The sequence below is a fragment of the Urocitellus parryii genome, chromosome 2 (genome assembly GCF_045843805.1).
Source record: "Urocitellus parryii isolate mUroPar1 chromosome 2, mUroPar1.hap1, whole genome shotgun sequence".
In the NCBI taxonomy this organism is placed as follows: Eukaryota; Metazoa; Chordata; class Mammalia; order Rodentia; family Sciuridae; genus Urocitellus; species Urocitellus parryii.
In genome coordinates, this window is record NC_135532.1 from 183427213 (window position 1) to 183446275 (window position 19063).

General features: G+C 42.1%; 1 protein-coding gene across 1 annotated transcript; it reads left to right on the top strand.

Moving 5' to 3' along the window:
- The first annotated feature begins 1643 nt into the window (after positions 1 to 1643).
- Crygs (crystallin gamma S) lies at positions 1644 to 4657 on the top strand. Its single transcript, XM_026389305.2, has 3 exons — positions 1644 to 1688; positions 3527 to 3811; positions 4161 to 4657. The coding sequence occupies exons 1-3, from the start codon at positions 1644 to 1646 to the stop codon at positions 4431 to 4433; spliced, it is 603 nt and encodes a 200-aa protein (XP_026245090.1). The 3' UTR covers positions 4434 to 4657.
- Positions 4658 to 19063: the final 14406 nt, after the last annotated feature.

Genomic DNA, 19063 nt, shown 5'->3' on the forward strand with positions numbered 1-19063 from the left:
ATTATTTCCTCATGTGTGGATTCAGACAACATTTTTGGCAAGAAAACTACAGAGGCAATATTGTATACTTCCTAGTGTGTCATCAGGAAGTACTTGATCCATAACTGGTTAGTGTCTTTTTTTTTTTTTTTTTTTGCCATTTGGCAAATAGAGCTAAAAATCAATGCTTATCATCTGAAGGTTTGGGGAAAAACAGAAGTCTTTAGTGCTCTGAGGTTCTTGAAAATGTGCCATGCACATCCTACTAACAAAGAATTTGAAATCCTTAGAGAGATTTCCACGGACCATGGCTGTTACATAACCATCCTAAACAGATGAAAACATCCCCCACTTTCTGGAATTTCAAAGATTTCCAGAGTAGTAATAATATGATCTCTTATTTCTTATAGCTGGGTTGTTCATTTATTAAAATAACTTTTGCTTGCTAGTCCAAGGGAGATAGTAAATAATTTCTTACTGTTTTTCATTGCTTCTCTCTTTCCCACTCTCTTTCCAGCAGTTTATTCAAGGAATTATGGCCTCAGCAAAAAGAACAGATTATATTAAGCATGTTTTCTCTCTCAGATACTAAAGACATTTTTCCTTTTGTGTTGGATTGGTAAGCTGCTTTTCAACAGAAATTTTGAAAATGATAGAAACTTTGTGGTACTTTTTTTTTTTTTTGAGAGAGAGAGAATGCTTATTTTTATTTTATTTTTTTAGTTTTTGGTGGACACAACATCTTTGTTTGTATGTGGTGCTGAGAATTGAACCCGGGCCGCATGCATGCCAGGCAAGCACGCTACAGCTTGAGCCACATCCCCAGCCCAACTTTGTGGTACTTTTTAGGAAAATTTTCTGCACATCTCTTAGTTTTCTATAAAACTTTTTGCCCAACAGTCAAAACCTCAGCTAACAGTAGAACAAGTAAATTTCATGTTTCTTTTACAACTAAAAATTGAATATAGCCAGGTATTAACATGCTCTGACTCTGAAGACCTTGGTCCTGGACCACAGTATTGATTCTATGACAATATGATGAGTACTTTTGGCCTTGGGACAGTTGACTGGTCAGTTAGGATGATGAACAGCATGGTGACCTTATAGAATGTCATGTGTATTTCTACTTCTCAGGTATTAGTATCAGACAAATGTGCACAGGGCAGTAAGTATGAGAAAAAAGGTAAAATAGATGATAATTTTATTCCCATTACCATATCCCTTACAAAGCATCTGTTTGGGTAAATAGTTAGTCCAAAACAAAGTGAATTGAGTTTATGGATTAGGGAGTTTAGAACCTATCCATTCCTTGAGAAGTTATTTGATTTCTTAAAGATCTCTCCACAGGTAGTAGAAAAAGCCTCACAGGCTCAGGATCAGTTCTGTTCAGCATCAAAGGGTAGCACTGCCTTGTTGAACAGAGCTGGCGGTGCAAGCAGGGAGACAGTAGAGGAAAATAAAATGAACTGTGCATTACTAAACTTGATGCAGCTGTCTTGTAACTAGCTAGTGACCTTAGGCAAGTCCCTTCTTTGTAACAACTGTAGCAAAAGCTTATTGGCAATTAGAAATCAAGTGTTAAACCAAGTGCTTTGTAGACATCCTTTTGGGCCCTCAGAACACCCCTCTGCAGTATAAATTGTTACCTCGTTTTGCAAATGAAGATGTTTAGGAAAAGGTTCAATGCCCTGTCCCAGGTTCCTGAACTGGTAAGTAGTGGTGCTGGAATTTTTTTCTTTTCATCCATGAACTCAGGTACCATCGATCTCTAGTCTGCTATGCTAAAATGAAGAAAGGAGCAGAAAAACAAAAATTGGGTGAGAAGAGAAAGGAGATGATTCTTCTAGTAGGTGAGAAGGGGAAAAGGAAGTTTTTAGAGAACAGGATTTACAGGAGTTGAGAAAAATGGGAAAGGTAGGGAAAGATTAAAGTAGAAGGTGGGTATGTTGGTATGTTTCTATCTAGAAAGAAACACCCCAGGTGGAAAAGGATATTTTATGCCCTTTGCAAGTCATTTTTTTCCCCTCTCATTCATTCTCTGCACCTAATAGCTCACCAAATCCTAAATTTCTTTTGATTGTTTTCCCATTGCAGTTGCATTGCACTTGGTCCTCATCATCTCTGCACCTCCACCCCCGGCCCCTAGCAACCATCTATTTCCAGGCACAAACCACTAATGTTCAGCTTCCACATGAGTTTCAAGGGTATTGATTCTAGCTTGGCTCTTGTGTCATTTCTCTGGCATTTCCCCCTGATTCTTAACCATATATTCACTATGAACTAGAGTTAACTACTTATTGTCCCTACAATAAGCCATGTTATTCCTCTCCTTTATTCTGCTGAACAGGCTTATCTCTCTTCCTTTGCTTCTGGAAAACATCTAGTTTCAATCCTCTGCTCAAGAACTCAAGACTACCTGGCCCTGTTTATCTGAAATTACTCCTTTGGGTTCATTAAAGCAAATTAGCCACAAGGTGGCAGCATAATTCCAAGAAATTAGCCACTCAAATCATGACACTTGTGCATTCAATCCAAATTCTAACCTAATATTGATCTTCGATTTGGAATTAATTATTAAGCAAAAAGGAAAAAAACAACAGTCCATTTTTGTTTTTTATAGAGTTTTTCAGAAATTACTTGATAAATTCCTAAGTGTTCTTGGGAGCTATCTTCTATTTCAGCCAGAACTATGCTGAGTTGTTTTATAGCCAGGACTTCCAGTCTCTCTAGTCATATTATTTGACAAATGGAAAGCTGAAGCCCAGAGAGATGTTTGCACTAATGTATGTTGGTGGTGGAAAAGCTGCCCTAGAACTGAGCCTTCTTATTTCTGGTTTCTAAGGGTTGCATGTTTTTTAGTGCTATGAGAGACTTACCCCAGACGCTGTGGAAGAAATTTGGTAAGACTTTGGAGCGAAGAATGCTCTTGCCTTGTCATTTCGTTACTTTACAGCTACCACATTGGCAAGAAACTAATGTAGAACATATAATGTAGTCTATTTTAATGAGTGTTTGCTCTATAGTCTTTTAAAAGAAGTTCTTGAAAGTTAATCTATGTTTTTATTAATCTATGTTTCTGTGTACATCTTCCATATCACCTACCATGAATCTCTGTATGTGAAACTTAGTCATATTTATCAAACATTTTTTGAATGCTTGGCAAGTGCTGGGTTCAGGGAGCCCATAGCTTAAGTAAGCCTTGGTTCTTGCCCTTGGATGAAATCTAGAAGGAGTCGGGTGGGAGGATAGACATAGAAACGAACAGTTTACAATATAATGTGATAGGTACAGAAAGCTGTGGGAACATGAAGAAGCAATGAACTTGAGTGTGAAACTGCTGGTTTATGTTAGAGCTCTTTTGTCTTTTGCTTCATTTTTAAGTGTTCAGAAAGTACTTCTTCCTATTGTTGACAACTAAGATTGTTTGCCAGAAACCAAATGTTGTGAGGTAAAGTAGAACTACGTATACTGTCTCTTCTGAGTTGAGAAGAAAGGAATTTTTAAAGTGGGCAAGATTTTTTAATTTTTATTTTATCTATGAATAAAGCCACCCAACTCCTCAGTTCTGTTTATTTGTCCTGTACTTCAGATCACTTTTTATGAAGACAAAAATTTTCAAGGCCGCCACTATGACTGTGATTGCGACTGTGCAGATTTCCACGCATACCTAAGTCGCTGCAACTCAATCAGAGTGGAAGGAGGCACCTGGGCTGTGTATGAAAGACCTAACTTTGCTGGGCACATGTACATCTTACCTCAGGGAGAGTACCCTGAATACCAGCGTTGGATGGGCCTCAATGACCGCCTGGGCTCCTGCAGAGCTATTCATCTGGTGAGTTGCTTTTTCTCACTTTCTCCCTCTCCTCCATTTTCTTCTTTCTTAAAGTCTTCCTACCTTTCCATGGGCAGCTGGCTTCTCTTGGCTGTTGAATCTTAAATAAATCTTAGATCAGTTCATCATAAAACTGAATTACACTTATGACTTCCATTACTTACTACCTCTTGAGTATTTGGAGAAATGTTTTCTTATTAAAAGTCAACTGTTTCAGTCATTTCTTCAGGGAGGGTGGGAGTTCTGAGGATTTAGGTTCTGAAACAGGCTGTTCTCTGAGTTCCTAACCTGCTGATGATTTCCATAACAATGGCTATTCATTTCTTTCTTTCTTTTTTTTTTATTTCAGTCTAGTGGAGGCCAGTATAAGATTCAGATCTTTGAGAAAGGGGATTTTAATGGTCAGATGTATGAAACCACTGAAGACTGCCCTTCCATCATGGAGCAGTTTCACATGAGAGAGATCCACTCCTGTAAAGTGCTGGAAGGTGTCTGGGTTTTCTATGAGCTACCCAACTACCGTGGCAGACAGTACCTCCTGGACAAGAAGGAGTATCGGAAGCCCATCGATTGGGGTGCAGCTTCTCCTGCTGTCCAGTCATTCCGCCGCATTATGGAGTAATGACGTGGATGGGGCCATAGGTTTCTTCCTGAGGGCCAAATACTGGCTGGCCTCGTGGTCATAATAGGCATCATAAATAAAAACAATTGGCATGCATCCCACTGCTGACTATAATGCCTCTTAAATGCTTTTAGGAACTAGCATTGTAGTGCCCTGCCACAGTGGGCGGTCAACCAAAGCAACTCATCCATCAGATCACCAGTTTAGATCTTTGTGTCAAACAAAATGAGACTGCATTAAAAGTTAGAAAATCATACTGCTATGTAGTGGCTCTTTTTGCTTGTGTTTTGCATTAATTCAACAAGTGCAATAATAATAGCTGGGATGATTATCCCATTCCTCACAACCCATCCAGTAAAAGAAGTGGTTTATCTGCCTTCTATTAATAAAGAAACTGAGACTTGAAGAAATTAAAAAACATATTAAAAACTTGTCCAAGTTCACCAGCTGGTAAAACGCAAGAGCTAGGATTTTGTCCAGGATATTTCTGTTTCCAATGCCATTGTTTTGTTTTTCTCTTTATTTCCTATTCATTCATTCAGCACTTAATGGCTAAAGATCAGCGTGCATACAGTAAAATTTTAAAAAGTGAAAAGAACAGAGTCCCTCAGAAGGTCCAGTTGAGGAGACAGGATACCTAATAGAGCAATCCATAAAAGCAGGGTGATTACTGGCAAATAGTGGAGCATAAATCACCTGAAGCCCCTTGTTTCAGATTCAGAGATTCTCAACAACAGTAACTTCTCAGCCCTAACTTTGGTTTCCCGTGAGAAGAAAGAACATGTTGAACAATTTGTTCCTCTGCTACAATAGTTGAAATGGAGTTTCATGGAGTTTTGCCTACTTTGAGTAACCCCTGAGGTTCTATCTATTTAATCTTGATGAAGAGGAGAATGATGAAGGAAACAGGATTACTAGGAGTATTAGGGTCTATTCTAGTGAACCTGGGGATATGCTAAATGTAGCTATCTTTAAAAGAGAGGGTGAAGCCCATGTCTTCTAGATCTTTTCACCAAAAGGATAAATGAGAATTGTCAAACTCCTTTTGTATATACTTTAGTGTATACTGCATAGCTCTCCTACCCCAGATAGTTTTATTCATTTTATTATCTTCCCCTGCTTTTTATTGTTTCGTGTGTTTTAAGTGGAGGACTTTCGAGAGAAGTGGGTAGAAAGTAAGGGAGACACGATGAATTGAGGCAAAAAAAGAAAAGCTGTTAGCTGAGCTACAAAGAGCTCTGGCTGGTGAGCTGACTGCAACCATCAGCTCTAGACCTTATCATCCTACCACCAAGTTAACCTGCCTCCAAAATAACAGAGCCAAACCAAATGCTGTCTTGAGTCCCACTAAACAACTTAAATTCTCTGGAGGCCAGATAGGATACTGAAAACCTAGCTGATGACCTAAGACTACTGACACATTTTTAGAGGCACAATTTCTAGAAGTGACCTCAGAGATCCTACCACTCCTTTTCCATCAAAGAAACTGAGGCTCTGGTACAGGGAGCTAGTGTCAGTCTTCTCTCATATCAACTCTTGCCATGTTCCCAGGGAGTTGGTCACAGTCTGTTCAAAACAGCCAGAAAAGCAATTCTGGCAGCAGGACAGGAAAACAAGTGTCAGGATGACTAACCACAGTCTCAGAGAAGTAAAAGATGGCTTTTGACAGATGAAAACAGAATTATCATTCTGGGGTGTTATGTGCCACTTGGTTCATGCCCTGATTCAAAAAGAGATTGCCATCATTCTCAGAGCTGCAGACATGCCAGGGGACTTTTACTTCATAAAAATTTTACTAGCAGTTGATAGTAGAGGTAAAAAATACTGTATGTTCTTCTCTGTTAATCAATCCCAGCTCTTTTGGTAGAACATAATGCTGTTAGAGTAAGAAGCTGTCAACCCACCTGTCGACCACACCCAGAACAGCACCTAGGTTACTATTCTGAGTTAACTCCTACCTTGTATTGTTTTATTATTCTGAAATGGCAGATGTCAAGAAAATAGGGCCAGGATACTTAAACAAGTTCAGCCTTGTATCATTGCAAGCATTCCTCTGAAAGCCCTGAACAGTTCCTAAATATGGAGACTGCTTACTCAAAATACAACATCAAGGGCTCCCATTTAAAGTCTCCAGGATAGAGCTTTCAGATAAATACAGGGCAATAATAAATTTAATAAATACCAAATATTGGAATATAAATGTTTATCCCAGGATTTGCATAGGACGTATTCATACTAAGAAATTGTCACTTGCCTGAAATTCAAGTGTAACTGTATCCTATATTTGTATTCACTAAATCTGGCAACAATGGTTCAAGAGCAAGACAAGTTAACATTGGACACCACATGGGTCAGAAGCACAGGGTGCAGCAGGCTATGGACAAGAAAGCCCATTCCCCACAAATGGCATTTAAATACATTTTTAAAAACAAAACACTGCAAGCCAATGTCTGCAGCTGAATATGGCCTATGGACCACTGATTTCTAATTTTGACTTGTAAGAAAGTTCTGAATATCACAAAATGTTCTTACATTGAGCCAACATCTGCCCCTGTAATTACTGGCCTGCTATCTAGTTCTGCTTTCCATCTAGTTCTTCATCCACAAGATAGCTCTTTAGATATTGAAAGATCCCTCCTGCTTTCCTCCATGCTGTCCTTTCTAGGCTGACTGTCCTTTCCATTGTTTCTTTCCTGATATGGTGGCTCCAATATTCCTCCCACTCGGGTGCATCACTTGTTTGCCAACTGAAGTCTTTCCACTGTCTTAGCTATCATCTGACCAGTGCCCACTACACCTGGAGGGTCATGTTCAGTTATGTCCTCCTCCTTTATCAGGAATATACTGCTCTTGACTAAGATCAGCTCTCCTTGGGCCTTCTACCAATCCTAATGAGGATCCATTATCTTTTCCTAAAAATTGGCATTCCCATTCAAAAGCTGGAGAGCTCCCTTCCTCCTCTGGGAGTTAAAAATGGATCTAACTCCTGTCGTTTCCACATGCTAGCTCTAAGTGACACATGGATAACCCTACTTTCCTCATCAGTAAAACAAGATGACACCCTCCTGTGGGCATTAAAATGAGATAATGTATGAAAATTACATAGCATGTACAGTCAATTCCTGTTATTCTCATTAATTATAAAGACACCACAAACACTGAATAGCAAATACCAAATTGTTGCTTCTAGAAGAAATGTAAGGCTTCTGCAAGCCTCTGGTCACATTTTTGCCAACTGTGCAACATGAATTTTTCAGGTATTCTATTTAAAGACATTCAATGATACCTATTGCTGATTCATTAACATGGAACTCATGGCTAAAGCCCTATAATATATAGCTGAAGGAACATAATCTGACACATATACAGTCTCTGTTAAGGGTCATCTAATTTCTTATGCTTAGAAACACTAGACAGCAGATCAGCACTACACTTGGGGGCCATTTAAACAGAAATCAACAAAAAGCAAAACAGTGTAGAGGACATGGCACTAAACAGACACACCTGTTTAGGCACACTTGTCACACAGTTTGAGCTAAAACAGGAAGGCAGAGCATTTGTTCCAGCCTAGTGAATTTGCAGATTTGCAATGTATGACATGATCAACTGGACTTCACCACCGTGGTTACTATTTCCTAGTATGAAAGTACCACCATTATCAAGTTAAGATTTGTTTGTTGCTTTATTTTATTTATTTTTTACTTGTTTAGCCTTTTTCTACCTTTTTACCATCCCCCAGTTGTTTTCAGAGAAACATTGCTGCATTTTTGGCAGATACTTCATAGTCGGGAAAAAATACATCAGGATGATCTAGCCCATCCCACTCCCTTGAAAAGGAGCCACATTTTACTTGTAGCAGAAGCCAGGCTCACAGCTCTCCCATAAGCCTGGTTCTAGATTCTAACAGTTTGTGGTCAGCAGGTTGTTTGAGTTCAGACAAATCCCCCTTGTTTTCTACCTTCCGTCTGTCCCTCTTATCTGGGGACCCACAGCTAATCTCTAACTCTCCTTGCAGTCTTTGGCTGACCAGCTTCTGACCCAAGCAGGAGAGAAGGGTCACTCGTGGAGATAACTCTAATGCAAGGGAACTCTGTCACCCTTTTACTTCTTTACTCAAGCCTCAAACTTCAAAATTGCCAGTTTCAGAACTGGAGGGGACAGGGACCTTCCTAAACATCATAAAAACTTGATGATAGGGCTCTCTCACTACAGTTTATAGACAAGGGACTAGGACTCCAAAAGCCTAAACAATTTGACCAAGGTCACTGGTTCCAAAGCTCTTGTTCTTTCCACTGAACCATGCAACTTCTGTCTCCCAACATTCAGGAGACAGAACCTAGAGTCTCTCTTTTTTTTTTTTTTTTTTTTAAAGAGAGAGTGAGAGAGGAGAGAGAGAGAGAGAGAGAGAGAGAGAGAGAGAGAGAGAGAGAGAGAGAATTTTTTTTTTAATATTTATTTTTTAGTTCTCGGCGGACACAACATCTTTGTTGGTATGTGGTGCTGAGGATCGAACCCGGGCCGCATGCATGCCAGGCGAGCGCGCTACCGCTTGAGCCACATCCCCAGCCCCAGAACCTAGAGTCTCTTATCAGTCATAGCTATTTTAAAATGACTTTATTAAGATATAATTCATATGCCATACAATCTACCTGTTTAAAGTGCACAACTCAGTGGCTTTTAGTATATTCACTGTTATGCACAACCTCACTGTAGAAGACTTTAGAACATTTTCATCACTACAACAAGCAACTACATATCTTTTAGGGATCACTGCCTTATCTCCCAGGTCCTGAGCAACTACTGATCTAGTTTCTGTGTCTACGTATTTGCTTCTTCTAGACATTTTATGTAAATGAAATCATACAGTATATGCTCTTTGTGACTGGCTTCTTTCACTTAGCAAAATGTTTTCAAGTTTCTTCTATGTTGTGGCATGTGGCATGTATCATTGCTTTTCGCCTTTTTATGGCCAAGTAATATTCCATTGGAAGAAAAAATTCCAGTTTATCTGTTCATCAGTGATTGGCATTAGGGCTGTTTTTACCCTTTGGCTAGTATGAATAATGCTGTCATAAACATTTGTGCATAAGTTTTTATGTGAACATATATTTTCTTTTCTCTTAGGTATCACCTATGAGTGCAGTTGCTGGGAGCATGAGCCATTTCTTGTTATATAGCAGCATGTGGGGCCTCAAAATCACATGGACTTAGGTTGAATTCTAGCTGACCACCCACTTTTTGTGGTAGGTTTGGGGCCAAACACACTTCTCTTATTCTAGTTTTATTTAAATATGTAAAATGGAGATAATGATGGATGCTTCCCAGAAGTTTTGTTGGCATTAGATGAAATAATAAGGGGAAAATTCTTAGCCCAGTGAATGAGCAAGTGCTGAACAAAGGAAGCTTCCAAATATGAAATCCTTGAAGGAAGAGGTGATGAGGACTGGGAATCAGTGTGCTGGCAGTATCTCCAGTGCCTCCCAGCTTTAATGAGCAATGATTTAGGTGTCTATGAGTGACTTTCTGAGAGCCCTCCTGGAGAGCAGAAGAAGGGATGGAGGCTGGGAGTGGAGGGGAGGCCAAAACACACTGGGCAGGTAAGGGGATTAGCTGCTTGCACAGAAAGGGGAGGTCAATTTTCCTCATTCAATTTCTGCCAGGGCCTGTGCTGCCCCTTTGGTCTTCTCTTATCTCAGCAAATCAATCTCACTTCCCTTCCATGTTGATCCCATTTTTCAACACCAGTGTGTCCCTTTGTGAGTCAGCAACCATGGGGACTCAGCACTCTGGTTGAGTGGTTCTGGAATTGATTAGCTTTCAGGGGAAATCCTGCCAGCGCTTCCCCTCTTGCAAGCAGAGCACAGCGGGCAGGGATTTGTTCCTATTGTCCACACCCTCCCATCCAGAACAGGCCAGGTTAGCCTGTGCGCTGAACCATTCAACCAGAACAATGGTGGGTCCTGGCAGTGGTGCTGACCTCCACGGTTCTCAGTGCACACGGGACGGTTCGCCTGAGCTCATAGTGAACTGGTGACCCTGCTCAGGCCAGTGCTCCAGGGCTCAGAATGCTAGACAGAAAGATAGAGCTTCTGACCCTGTTCCTGCGAGCAGGAGGCGAGTGAAGGAAGAAGAGTGGCCAGGAGAGCTGCCTGCAGGTTGACTGTAAACCACCCCACTGATAGCTTCCGGGGACTTCTGTAAAGGCCAGGAATCCTTGCAGTTGTGAGGGAGTCTCATCTTCCTGCCCCATTCACTGTGTCTTACAGCCATCCAGCAGTGGCTATGGGTGCACATGTGATGCCTCATTCGAGTCTCACCATGGTTATGTGAAAAAAGAAGATAGTTATTATTATTCCCATTTTGCACAGGAATAGACTGAGATACAGAAAGGCTATGTGGCTTTAGGGGAAATTATAGACTTTCTAGGTCTCCCATAGTCAAGAGCAACCCTTTGACATAAAAGCTATTCATGCCAAAAGTTTCCCTGAAATATGACAATTTTAAGAAAATCATTCCCCTCATTTTTACCATACATATAAAACACACTTGCATTTGGCCACTATAATTAAAAAAAAAATGTTAGTGATATACAAGTGGGAACTAAAGCCCTGAACTTGGAGGCAGAAAAATGTGTGTCTGAGCATGCACTGGGAAGACAAATGGAAATGCACTTGTCCCGTGTTTGTATGATCTCCTACCCTTCTGTCCTACAGTTTTCTGGTTTCTAGTTGGGTCCTGACATAATAAAAGACACATGGCAGATCTCTTGGAGGCTCAACAGCTTATCTTTCAGATTCATTCCCCTTTTTGGCAAATCTAATTCTTGAAAAATTTCCAAATTTGCCAAACAAATAATCTAGGGGAAAAAATATTCATATTATGAAACCCAAGTCTGTCTGTTTGCACCTCAAAATCCAATGCTCAGGAGAAGAAAGTTGGTGGGAAGAATCTCAGGTATACACAAAGGCCCACACCTTTGAAAATGGGGTTGCTATTGTGCCCCCCAAAAGAAAGTCTTAAAGGACTCAAGTATGAAAGGGATTGTATATGGGGAAAGGAGGTACAGGGGACAATGGGCTGGAAGAATATGTGCTCGGTGGGGTCTTGCTCATCAGGGGCATATCTCCTCCCCACCCCAACCCCACCCCTTCCCTGGCTAGAATGCTGCAATTGACTCTGACCTCCTGGCGCTAATTCCTATAATTTCATGGACAAAAATATTACTTTTCTGAAAGCTGAACCTCACAGTAATTTATGTACTTTTGTTAGTTAATATACAGGCTTAAAGAATTAGGAAGGGGTGTTCTGTGTTTTGTAAGTCTAAAGAAAGAACAATTATTTAGCAGTTATCATCCTGATCATTTAGGTGCATCTTTGCTTTAGAAGTCAGAATGCCAGGCAAAGGGAGGGAAGTAACTCATCAAGGGACAACTCCCAAGGAGTAGCCACTATTACATTCACTCTAAAATGACTACCTATGGGACTTTTTAAAAAAATGCACAATTATCTGGACTAGGTGGCACATGCCTCTAATCTCGCTACTAGGGAGGCTGAGGAAGGAAGACTACAAATTTGACCAGTCTGGACAACACAGTGAGACACTGTCTCAAAATAAATTTTTTTCAAAAGGGCTGGGGATGTAATTCAGTGGTAGAAAAATTGCCTAACATGATGTAAAAAGAAAAAAAAATACACACAATTTCAAATAAAAACTCAAAGTTCAGAGTCTGTTTTCAAAGAATTATGTAAGCAAGAGAAAAATCTATAGAATGTTAGAAGTTGACATCCCACCCAGACTTATTAAGGCAGATTCTCCCACTCTGTGACTTTTTCATATTGTCCTTAGGCCCCGGAAAGAGGAGCTGTTCCTTGATTGAGGCCCACACTTGCAAGGAATCTATGTATCCCCAAATCATAATATAAAACATTTTGTCTAAATATCTGTCTCTTCCTCTATCTCTATTTTTCTGTCTGTCTCTTTCTCTTGTTGGTTTGATAAATAATTGAGTGTAGAGGTGTTATAGGACACAGTATAAGGAAGTTTAAATTTACTCTTTTCCCTTTGAAGATTTGATGATTTTAGTCTGGGAAATAAATTCCCAATAGACAGATAACAAGAAAAAGAACATTGAAATTCTAGTACATGTCTAAGATCTTGGAAGACTAGACTAAGAAGGATATATATCTGTCTTAAAGGCATGGGGGGCTTGGGCTTCTGGGGCCATGCTAGGTGGTGCAGTGTATGGAAGATTTGTGGAAGGTGTGCAGAGTGAGCAAGGGTTTTCTTACGCAGATGAAGTCTCTCAGGTAAGAGCCTCCTGCAGAAATCTCTATCTGGCTCAGGTGTCAGACCGCCTCACCCCCATCTCTCTTCCTGTGGAAAGCTTTATCCCTAGGCAGAAAGGGGGAGATACCAGAAGAGGAAAGCCTCCATCTGCATTTGCTATTTGCTTTGCTAATGTAGAGAGATGTATATTTCTTTACAAAAAAAAAAAAAAAAAACCACAACATTTCAGAGCCATTCTCAGGTCTACAGAGGTCTGTAGTTTCTCTGAATAACCAATTTAAAATATGCCAAGGAAACTATTTAGGGTAGGATATTCCACTCTCCCACAGGGGGAACCTTGGGTTGAAATGGCCCCTAGACCAGGGATGTGGATTTACATGTTCAAATTGGGGTTGCAGAGAGGGAGAACGTCACTACCTCTGCTTAGGCAACCTTACTAAGAGAATCTGATAAACTGATTGCTTTTCTTATTTGGGAAGTTAGCTTTATGATGGTATCATTAGCAAACTATAAAATTTGTTATTCTTTAACTGTTTGATGACTTTTGACAAATGTATGTAGTTGGGTAAACACCAACATAATCAAGTTATAGAACACTGTTATCACTAAATCAAATTCCTTTCTCTCCCTCACCCAACCCTGTACACACACACACACACACACACACACACACACACACACACGTCCTGCTCTGGATCCACAGATCTATCTCCTCTCTCTATGATTTGCCTATTCCCGACTGTCATGTCAGTGGAATCAGGCAGTCTATAGCTTTCCGTGCCTGGCTTCTTTTATTTAACATAATGCTTTTGAGATACATCTATATTGTATTTATCAATATTTTTTGTTACTGAATAATTAAATATTTACTCTGTGGACGTAATCCATTTGGTTTCACTGCTCACTGAAGAACATGGGGTTGTTTCCAGAAGGCCTGGTTTTGTTTATAGTTCCTTGAAGTCATCCAAAGTAGGTGTGCAGCCAGGTCACTTTCCCCAATATAACTCACTATGCTCTTTCTCTTCTCTCATTAGCTGATGTCATTTTGAGAAGTGCTTAGAACTGCCTGAAAATCCTGAATCGGTGAAATAATGCATGGAGCGAGACGCCTGCCTGCCTTGGCTTCCTAAGTATCTCAATTCCTGGGTTCAGAGGTCAATTGAAGTCCTTGGGCCCAGGCCAACTTCTGTCCCATCCTGGCCCAGCATGGCTGAGCACCCGCAGGTGGCAGGGCTGGCCCTGGGAGAGCTCAGCTCCTCCAGCCTCTGGATTACAAAGTGATCCTGGGAGTGGGTTAATTTATAGTTTCTAAATATTTAGACTTCGGGTATATGATCCTCCATTTGTATTCTGCCCTCAGGTCTGCAAATGGAAGGGAGGCCACACCCTGGTTGTAAAGGGACATGACCTCGAGTTTCTTCTCACATTCCTGTGAGCAAATTACTCCATCAGGCACCAGTGACCCTCTGCTAGATGGGAGGAATAAAATCTGTATCTAGAAGTACCTGCCTGGCTTCTCTGCTGGAAGAATCTTCCCTCATTTTTCCATCTGGTTCCCTGAATGATGGCAGCTGCCAGGGCAGGAGGAAACAACCCGTGCTTGGCAGTGCCTGCGGTGTCCCCAGGCAACGCCTGTGCCCACTCCCCACAGCAGCTGTTTCCTCCTCCTTTCCCTCAAGCCCCGCCCCCTGCCATCACATGGCCAGGCCTCTACTTCCCCCACTTCCTACACAATGAGGAAAAGAAGGACCAGGGGCCAGCGTTTGCTCAGTTTCCTCTCGTCCTAACTCTAAGATCCCAGGATTTTCTGACATTGGTTCTTGGTCCTCATCACAGTCAATCTACCCTCAGAGACTTCCCAAAGCCAGCCTCTGTCCTTCACCTCCCTGCCTGTGCCTCTGCTACGGGCCTCCAAACCTATTCCATGACTCCTCGCCACTCCATCCACCTCACTGCTGTCAGAGCACTCTTTCTGAAACTCGGCTAGGATTGTTGCCTCCTTCACTTAAACCCTTCTAATCCTCCAGGTTATGAATCAAATCCCAACTCCTTGGGCGGTGGCACACCATGACAGTACCACAGTGCACAGCGCTGCCTGTGTGCACACAGGCATCGAGCTGAGAGGGAGTGCTGCAGCATAGCTCCGGGAAAGGGCCTGGGCAAGCCCCAGCCCAGTGCAAGGCACCTGCAGTTCTAACTGGCACAGAAGCTCATCACCCCCAAACCCCTCACCCACCCCCAATCCACGGAGGATTCTTCTGCTGTTGCCTGCTGGGAATAACCCTCTCTACCTTTTTGCCTGTGAGTCTTCTCTTTATCCATTGTAACAACTCAGCTGTGTTCTCAGGGACTTCCCTGACCACATGCCTGTCTTCCATGCTCCTCCACTCAGTCCTTGCTGAGTGCAGAGTCTAATTATCTGCACACATCTCTCTTCTTCTGTAGACTCTGAATTCCTGGAGATCAAGGACTGTCCATATATCACAGGGTAGATATTCATTGCTAAATGAGCAGTTATCACGCACCTTATATGGGTCAGTATTATATAGTGTTAGTATAGATGGGCTAAGAAGAGAAAGAAGAGTTGTCTTGAACTTAAGATCCTTATCAAGCACCAGAGATTCCCCAAGGCATCTTAGGGAGACAGACAGGCTCCCCATCCTCCCAATTTTACTGTATCCTCACTGAAAGCAAAAAGTTGCTTATATGAAGAAACATTGGTCAGCTATGGAATCCAAGGAAAGATGAGTCTTGGGGACAAATGTGGGTGAGTGGGTGAATGTGTCTAAATGCTGTCCCTGGAGGAGGAAGCCTTGGTCACTACCTTCTAATTTCACTGTCCTTTGGCAGGAACAAGCAGGAGTCACACCACTGTGGCTGGATCCCATGTCCTGCTGTCAGTGTGGGAGTCTTCTAGTCCCTCATTCAGAGCACACGCTTCTCCACCACCCCGCTGATTCTGACTGCACTTCCAAGTAACATGACTGCTGTTGCTCAAGGTCTCTGTTCTTATGTTAGTGGGAACAAAAGTTGTACCACTCAGCCTCAGCTCCACTAAAATTCAGGAAACAAAGGTTGGTGAATAAAATAGGTTTATTCAAAGCTGGCCTTGAGGAAGCAGAGATCTTTTTGTGAGACAAAAGGCAGGAATATACATATAATAAATTTAGCTAGGTTGTGCTAGTCAGAAACACAGGACAGTCACAGTTTCCCTGGTGCCTGCCTGGGTCAGGGGGCAGCACCCCTCCCCCATCCCGCCTCTATCTAGTTAGTGGGAGGAAAGTCCAGAGGCAGAACAGAAGATATCAAGAATTTGATTCTAATTTTAAAGGGGCTCTGATTCCCTAGCATAATTATTATTCGTAAATTACTGACTTGAATGGGCTCATCTTCCTTGTGCTGACAATGGACATTTTCTGGGCTCATAGGATGAAGGTCAGGTTTGGATTGGAACAATTTCACCAGAACAATGGAAGACAGTCTGTGAGAAGTCATGGGACACAAACAGCATCCCCAGGAGGTGACATGTCAGTGAACCTGTGTCATGGATGAGAGTCGTTGCATCTTGTTTTATTTATTTATTTATTTTGACAGGCAGCCTGTTATGATTATCCATGTTGAACCACCCAGATTCAAATTCTGGTTTTACCACTTACTAGCTGTGTTACTTAATCTTTCTGGCCCTCAACTTCCTCATCTTAAATTAGAATAGTCAAGCACTCACCTATTGAGCATCATTTTCTCTACACCCTTAAACCCATTCAATCCTTGTAGCAATTTTCAGCTGGCACATGCAGGAGGATGAACGTGTTGGGATGCTAATGTCCCTGGGATATCCCCAAACCACAGTGGTGAGAGCTAGAGGATACATCATTTTCACCCCTCAGTGGGACAACACTGAGGCATGCTCTACACCGTCTCCATGAGATTCCCCCCAGGACTGAGGCCCTGCTGCACATACTGGTAATCATCTTAATGACAGACTCACTGGTTTCCTTCCTTGCCCTAGGTCATCCCAGAGTCACCTCCCAAATGCCTTCCTCACAATCAAATCCTTCTTTGGAAGAGCTTTTAGGGGAATGCAATCCAGGACATCCACCTTAAAGGTGAGGAAATTAAAGCTCAGAAAGATGAAGCACTTGCCCCAAGGTCACAGGAACCTCAGTGACAGAGCCCACATTCAAGCCTGGCCAGCTCATTCTCCACCAGCGGCCTTATGTTCAGGATTCCATTGCCTCTCCCTCCAGCTCCCTCCAGTTTTGTATCACAGATGGGGATCATGCGCCCCCACCCACATCTGGCCCCAGCTGCTGCTTTAATTCAGCACTAGCCTGCCATTGCTGCTAGCACCTCCCACCAGCAAAGCTCCCATCAGCACGGGGCAGATCTGGTCCTTCAGATGTTCCCAGCCACTCGGTGGAGTCAGTACTCACATGGGCCGGCTTATTTCTGGTACAATTTCATTTTCTGCCTTTGTGTAGACACTGGCCTAGAGCTCCCTGTTTTTAAGCAAAAAAGGTTGATATTTTAATGAACTTAAATATGAGTTTTTAAAAAACTCAGGAAGGCAGATGATACCATGAGGAGCAAAACCCCCAGGGTGCTATTAGCAATTTGGCATTTCCATTTCCAATGGGAATGTTAATGGCACTTTGGAAGCAGTGTTGTCCTTATGATTAAGAAATTGTAACTGTAGAAACTGAGAGGTGTGAACTTCAACACGGGAACAAATGCAAATACCCCACCAGAGCCTGTTGTGTGCACAAGTCACTGTTGGCTTCTCCTTGCCACTACAGTTCTAATCTGATTACAGGGAACACCAAGAGGCTGGATAGGATCATACATTATTTGAACTGCTGGGCATTGAGACTATCTAGCCCCTCGTCCTACTTTACAGATGATGGAACTGCTGGCTGGAGAGCATGCAAACTGATCACAAAGTCCATCCAGGAGAAATCCAGTAGTGAGACCCAAGTCCCTCTGCTCCCAGACCAGTCCTCTCCCTCCTAACCCCCTCCCAGCCTCTCTCTTCTGTCACACTGACTCTGTATTCCTATCCCTGAGCCTCAGTTTCCCCTCTGTAAAATGGGAATTTGAAATAATTCCTAGATTTCGAAGTTGTAGGAATTAAATGAGCCAGTTTACACCAGTTTCTTGCTTCCTACACGGCAAGTGTTACCCAAATGTGGGGAAGTAGAAAGGTAAGACGGAGCTTGCCTAAGAAACAAAGCTGGTGGGAATCCTTGCTTCCCACCTGCATAGCTGAGTCCCAGTTTCTATAAGATGGAGTAATTCTGTCTTCTACATTAAGTTGATATAAAATTTAAATGAGATGTTTCACTGTAAAATTCCTTGCCATTAAAATATAGATATTAATTCTGTCTCATATATTCCCTACTTTTTCAGGCAAGCACTGAAATCGGACACTTGGGAATACTGCTGGAAATAGAAGAATGTTTTTGTAACAGGAATTGGCTCAAATTAAATGAAAGGGCCTTTCCTTTTCTAAAAGTGTCTGTCATTTCCAAAGGTGTTAGAAAAAGCAATCAGCATTGTGAATAGGCAGAAATGACTTCCCATGAGGTTGACAGGATGTCAAGGGGCTGTCAGGATGAAAGCCTGTTGCTCCAGTGTTCAAAGCAAGCAGGCTGGGCTATTTATGGGATCCTTATTTATTTATGAAAAGGAAACACTCCAGGTTTGCCATCTTTATATCCAAGAGCAGAGCAGATTAGCTTGGCAGGGGTGCTCTGTCAAGGGAATGATTGATCTCACTCCTCAAAGTGAGGCAGTGAGTTCTGCTAAGGCTCTATTCAGGCCCGGTTGTACCAGAAAGAGACTCCTGCCCTCGAGCTGGTTTCCTCAGAGCTGCACATGTGGAGGTGAGCTTACCATTCCACAGTCCCATTGCCCAGGTGGCCACAAACTGTGGGAGCAGCAGTGCTGAATGACAAAGACAGAAATTTACCTTTTCTCTGGATTCTCCAAGTGGTGGCCTGGTGAAGGATACAATGGGAGAGCATATCTCTGGGGTCCCTTCCATGGGGATGTCATCCTCCTCAATTTGTGTACTTGTACGCTGGATTCTGAAGTCACTAACATCACACACACATGTACACTCACACACACACACACTTCAGCACTTACTAGGTGATTCTCTATATTTGGGCCGAGCAAGTCTGCATATTGCTCACAAAGTTTGGAATGCTCCAAGTGGCCACTGTTGCCACCTATTCCAACCTGAATGTCGGGGCAGGGATAAAGCTTATTCAGCCTCTAAATTATTCCCATCTCAAAGGCAGAATGGACAACTGGGTAGTCAGGTTTTATTTTATTTATGTAC

What these genes read in the sequence shown, in the direction of transcription:
- Crygs (XM_026389305.2), top strand. Translation starts at nt 1,644, where the DNA reads ATGTTTAGGAAAAGGTTCAATGCCCTGTCCCAGGTTCCTGAACTG. An exon ending in TGTCCCAGGTTCCTGAACTG is followed by an intron (nt 1,689 to 3,526) that starts GTAAGTAGTGGT and finishes CTATGAATAAAG; the next exon opens with CCACCCAACTCCTCAGTTCT. An exon ending in CCTGCAGAGCTATTCATCTG is followed by an intron (nt 3,812 to 4,160) that starts GTGAGTTGCTTT and finishes TTTTTATTTCAG; the next exon opens with TCTAGTGGAGGCCAGTATAA.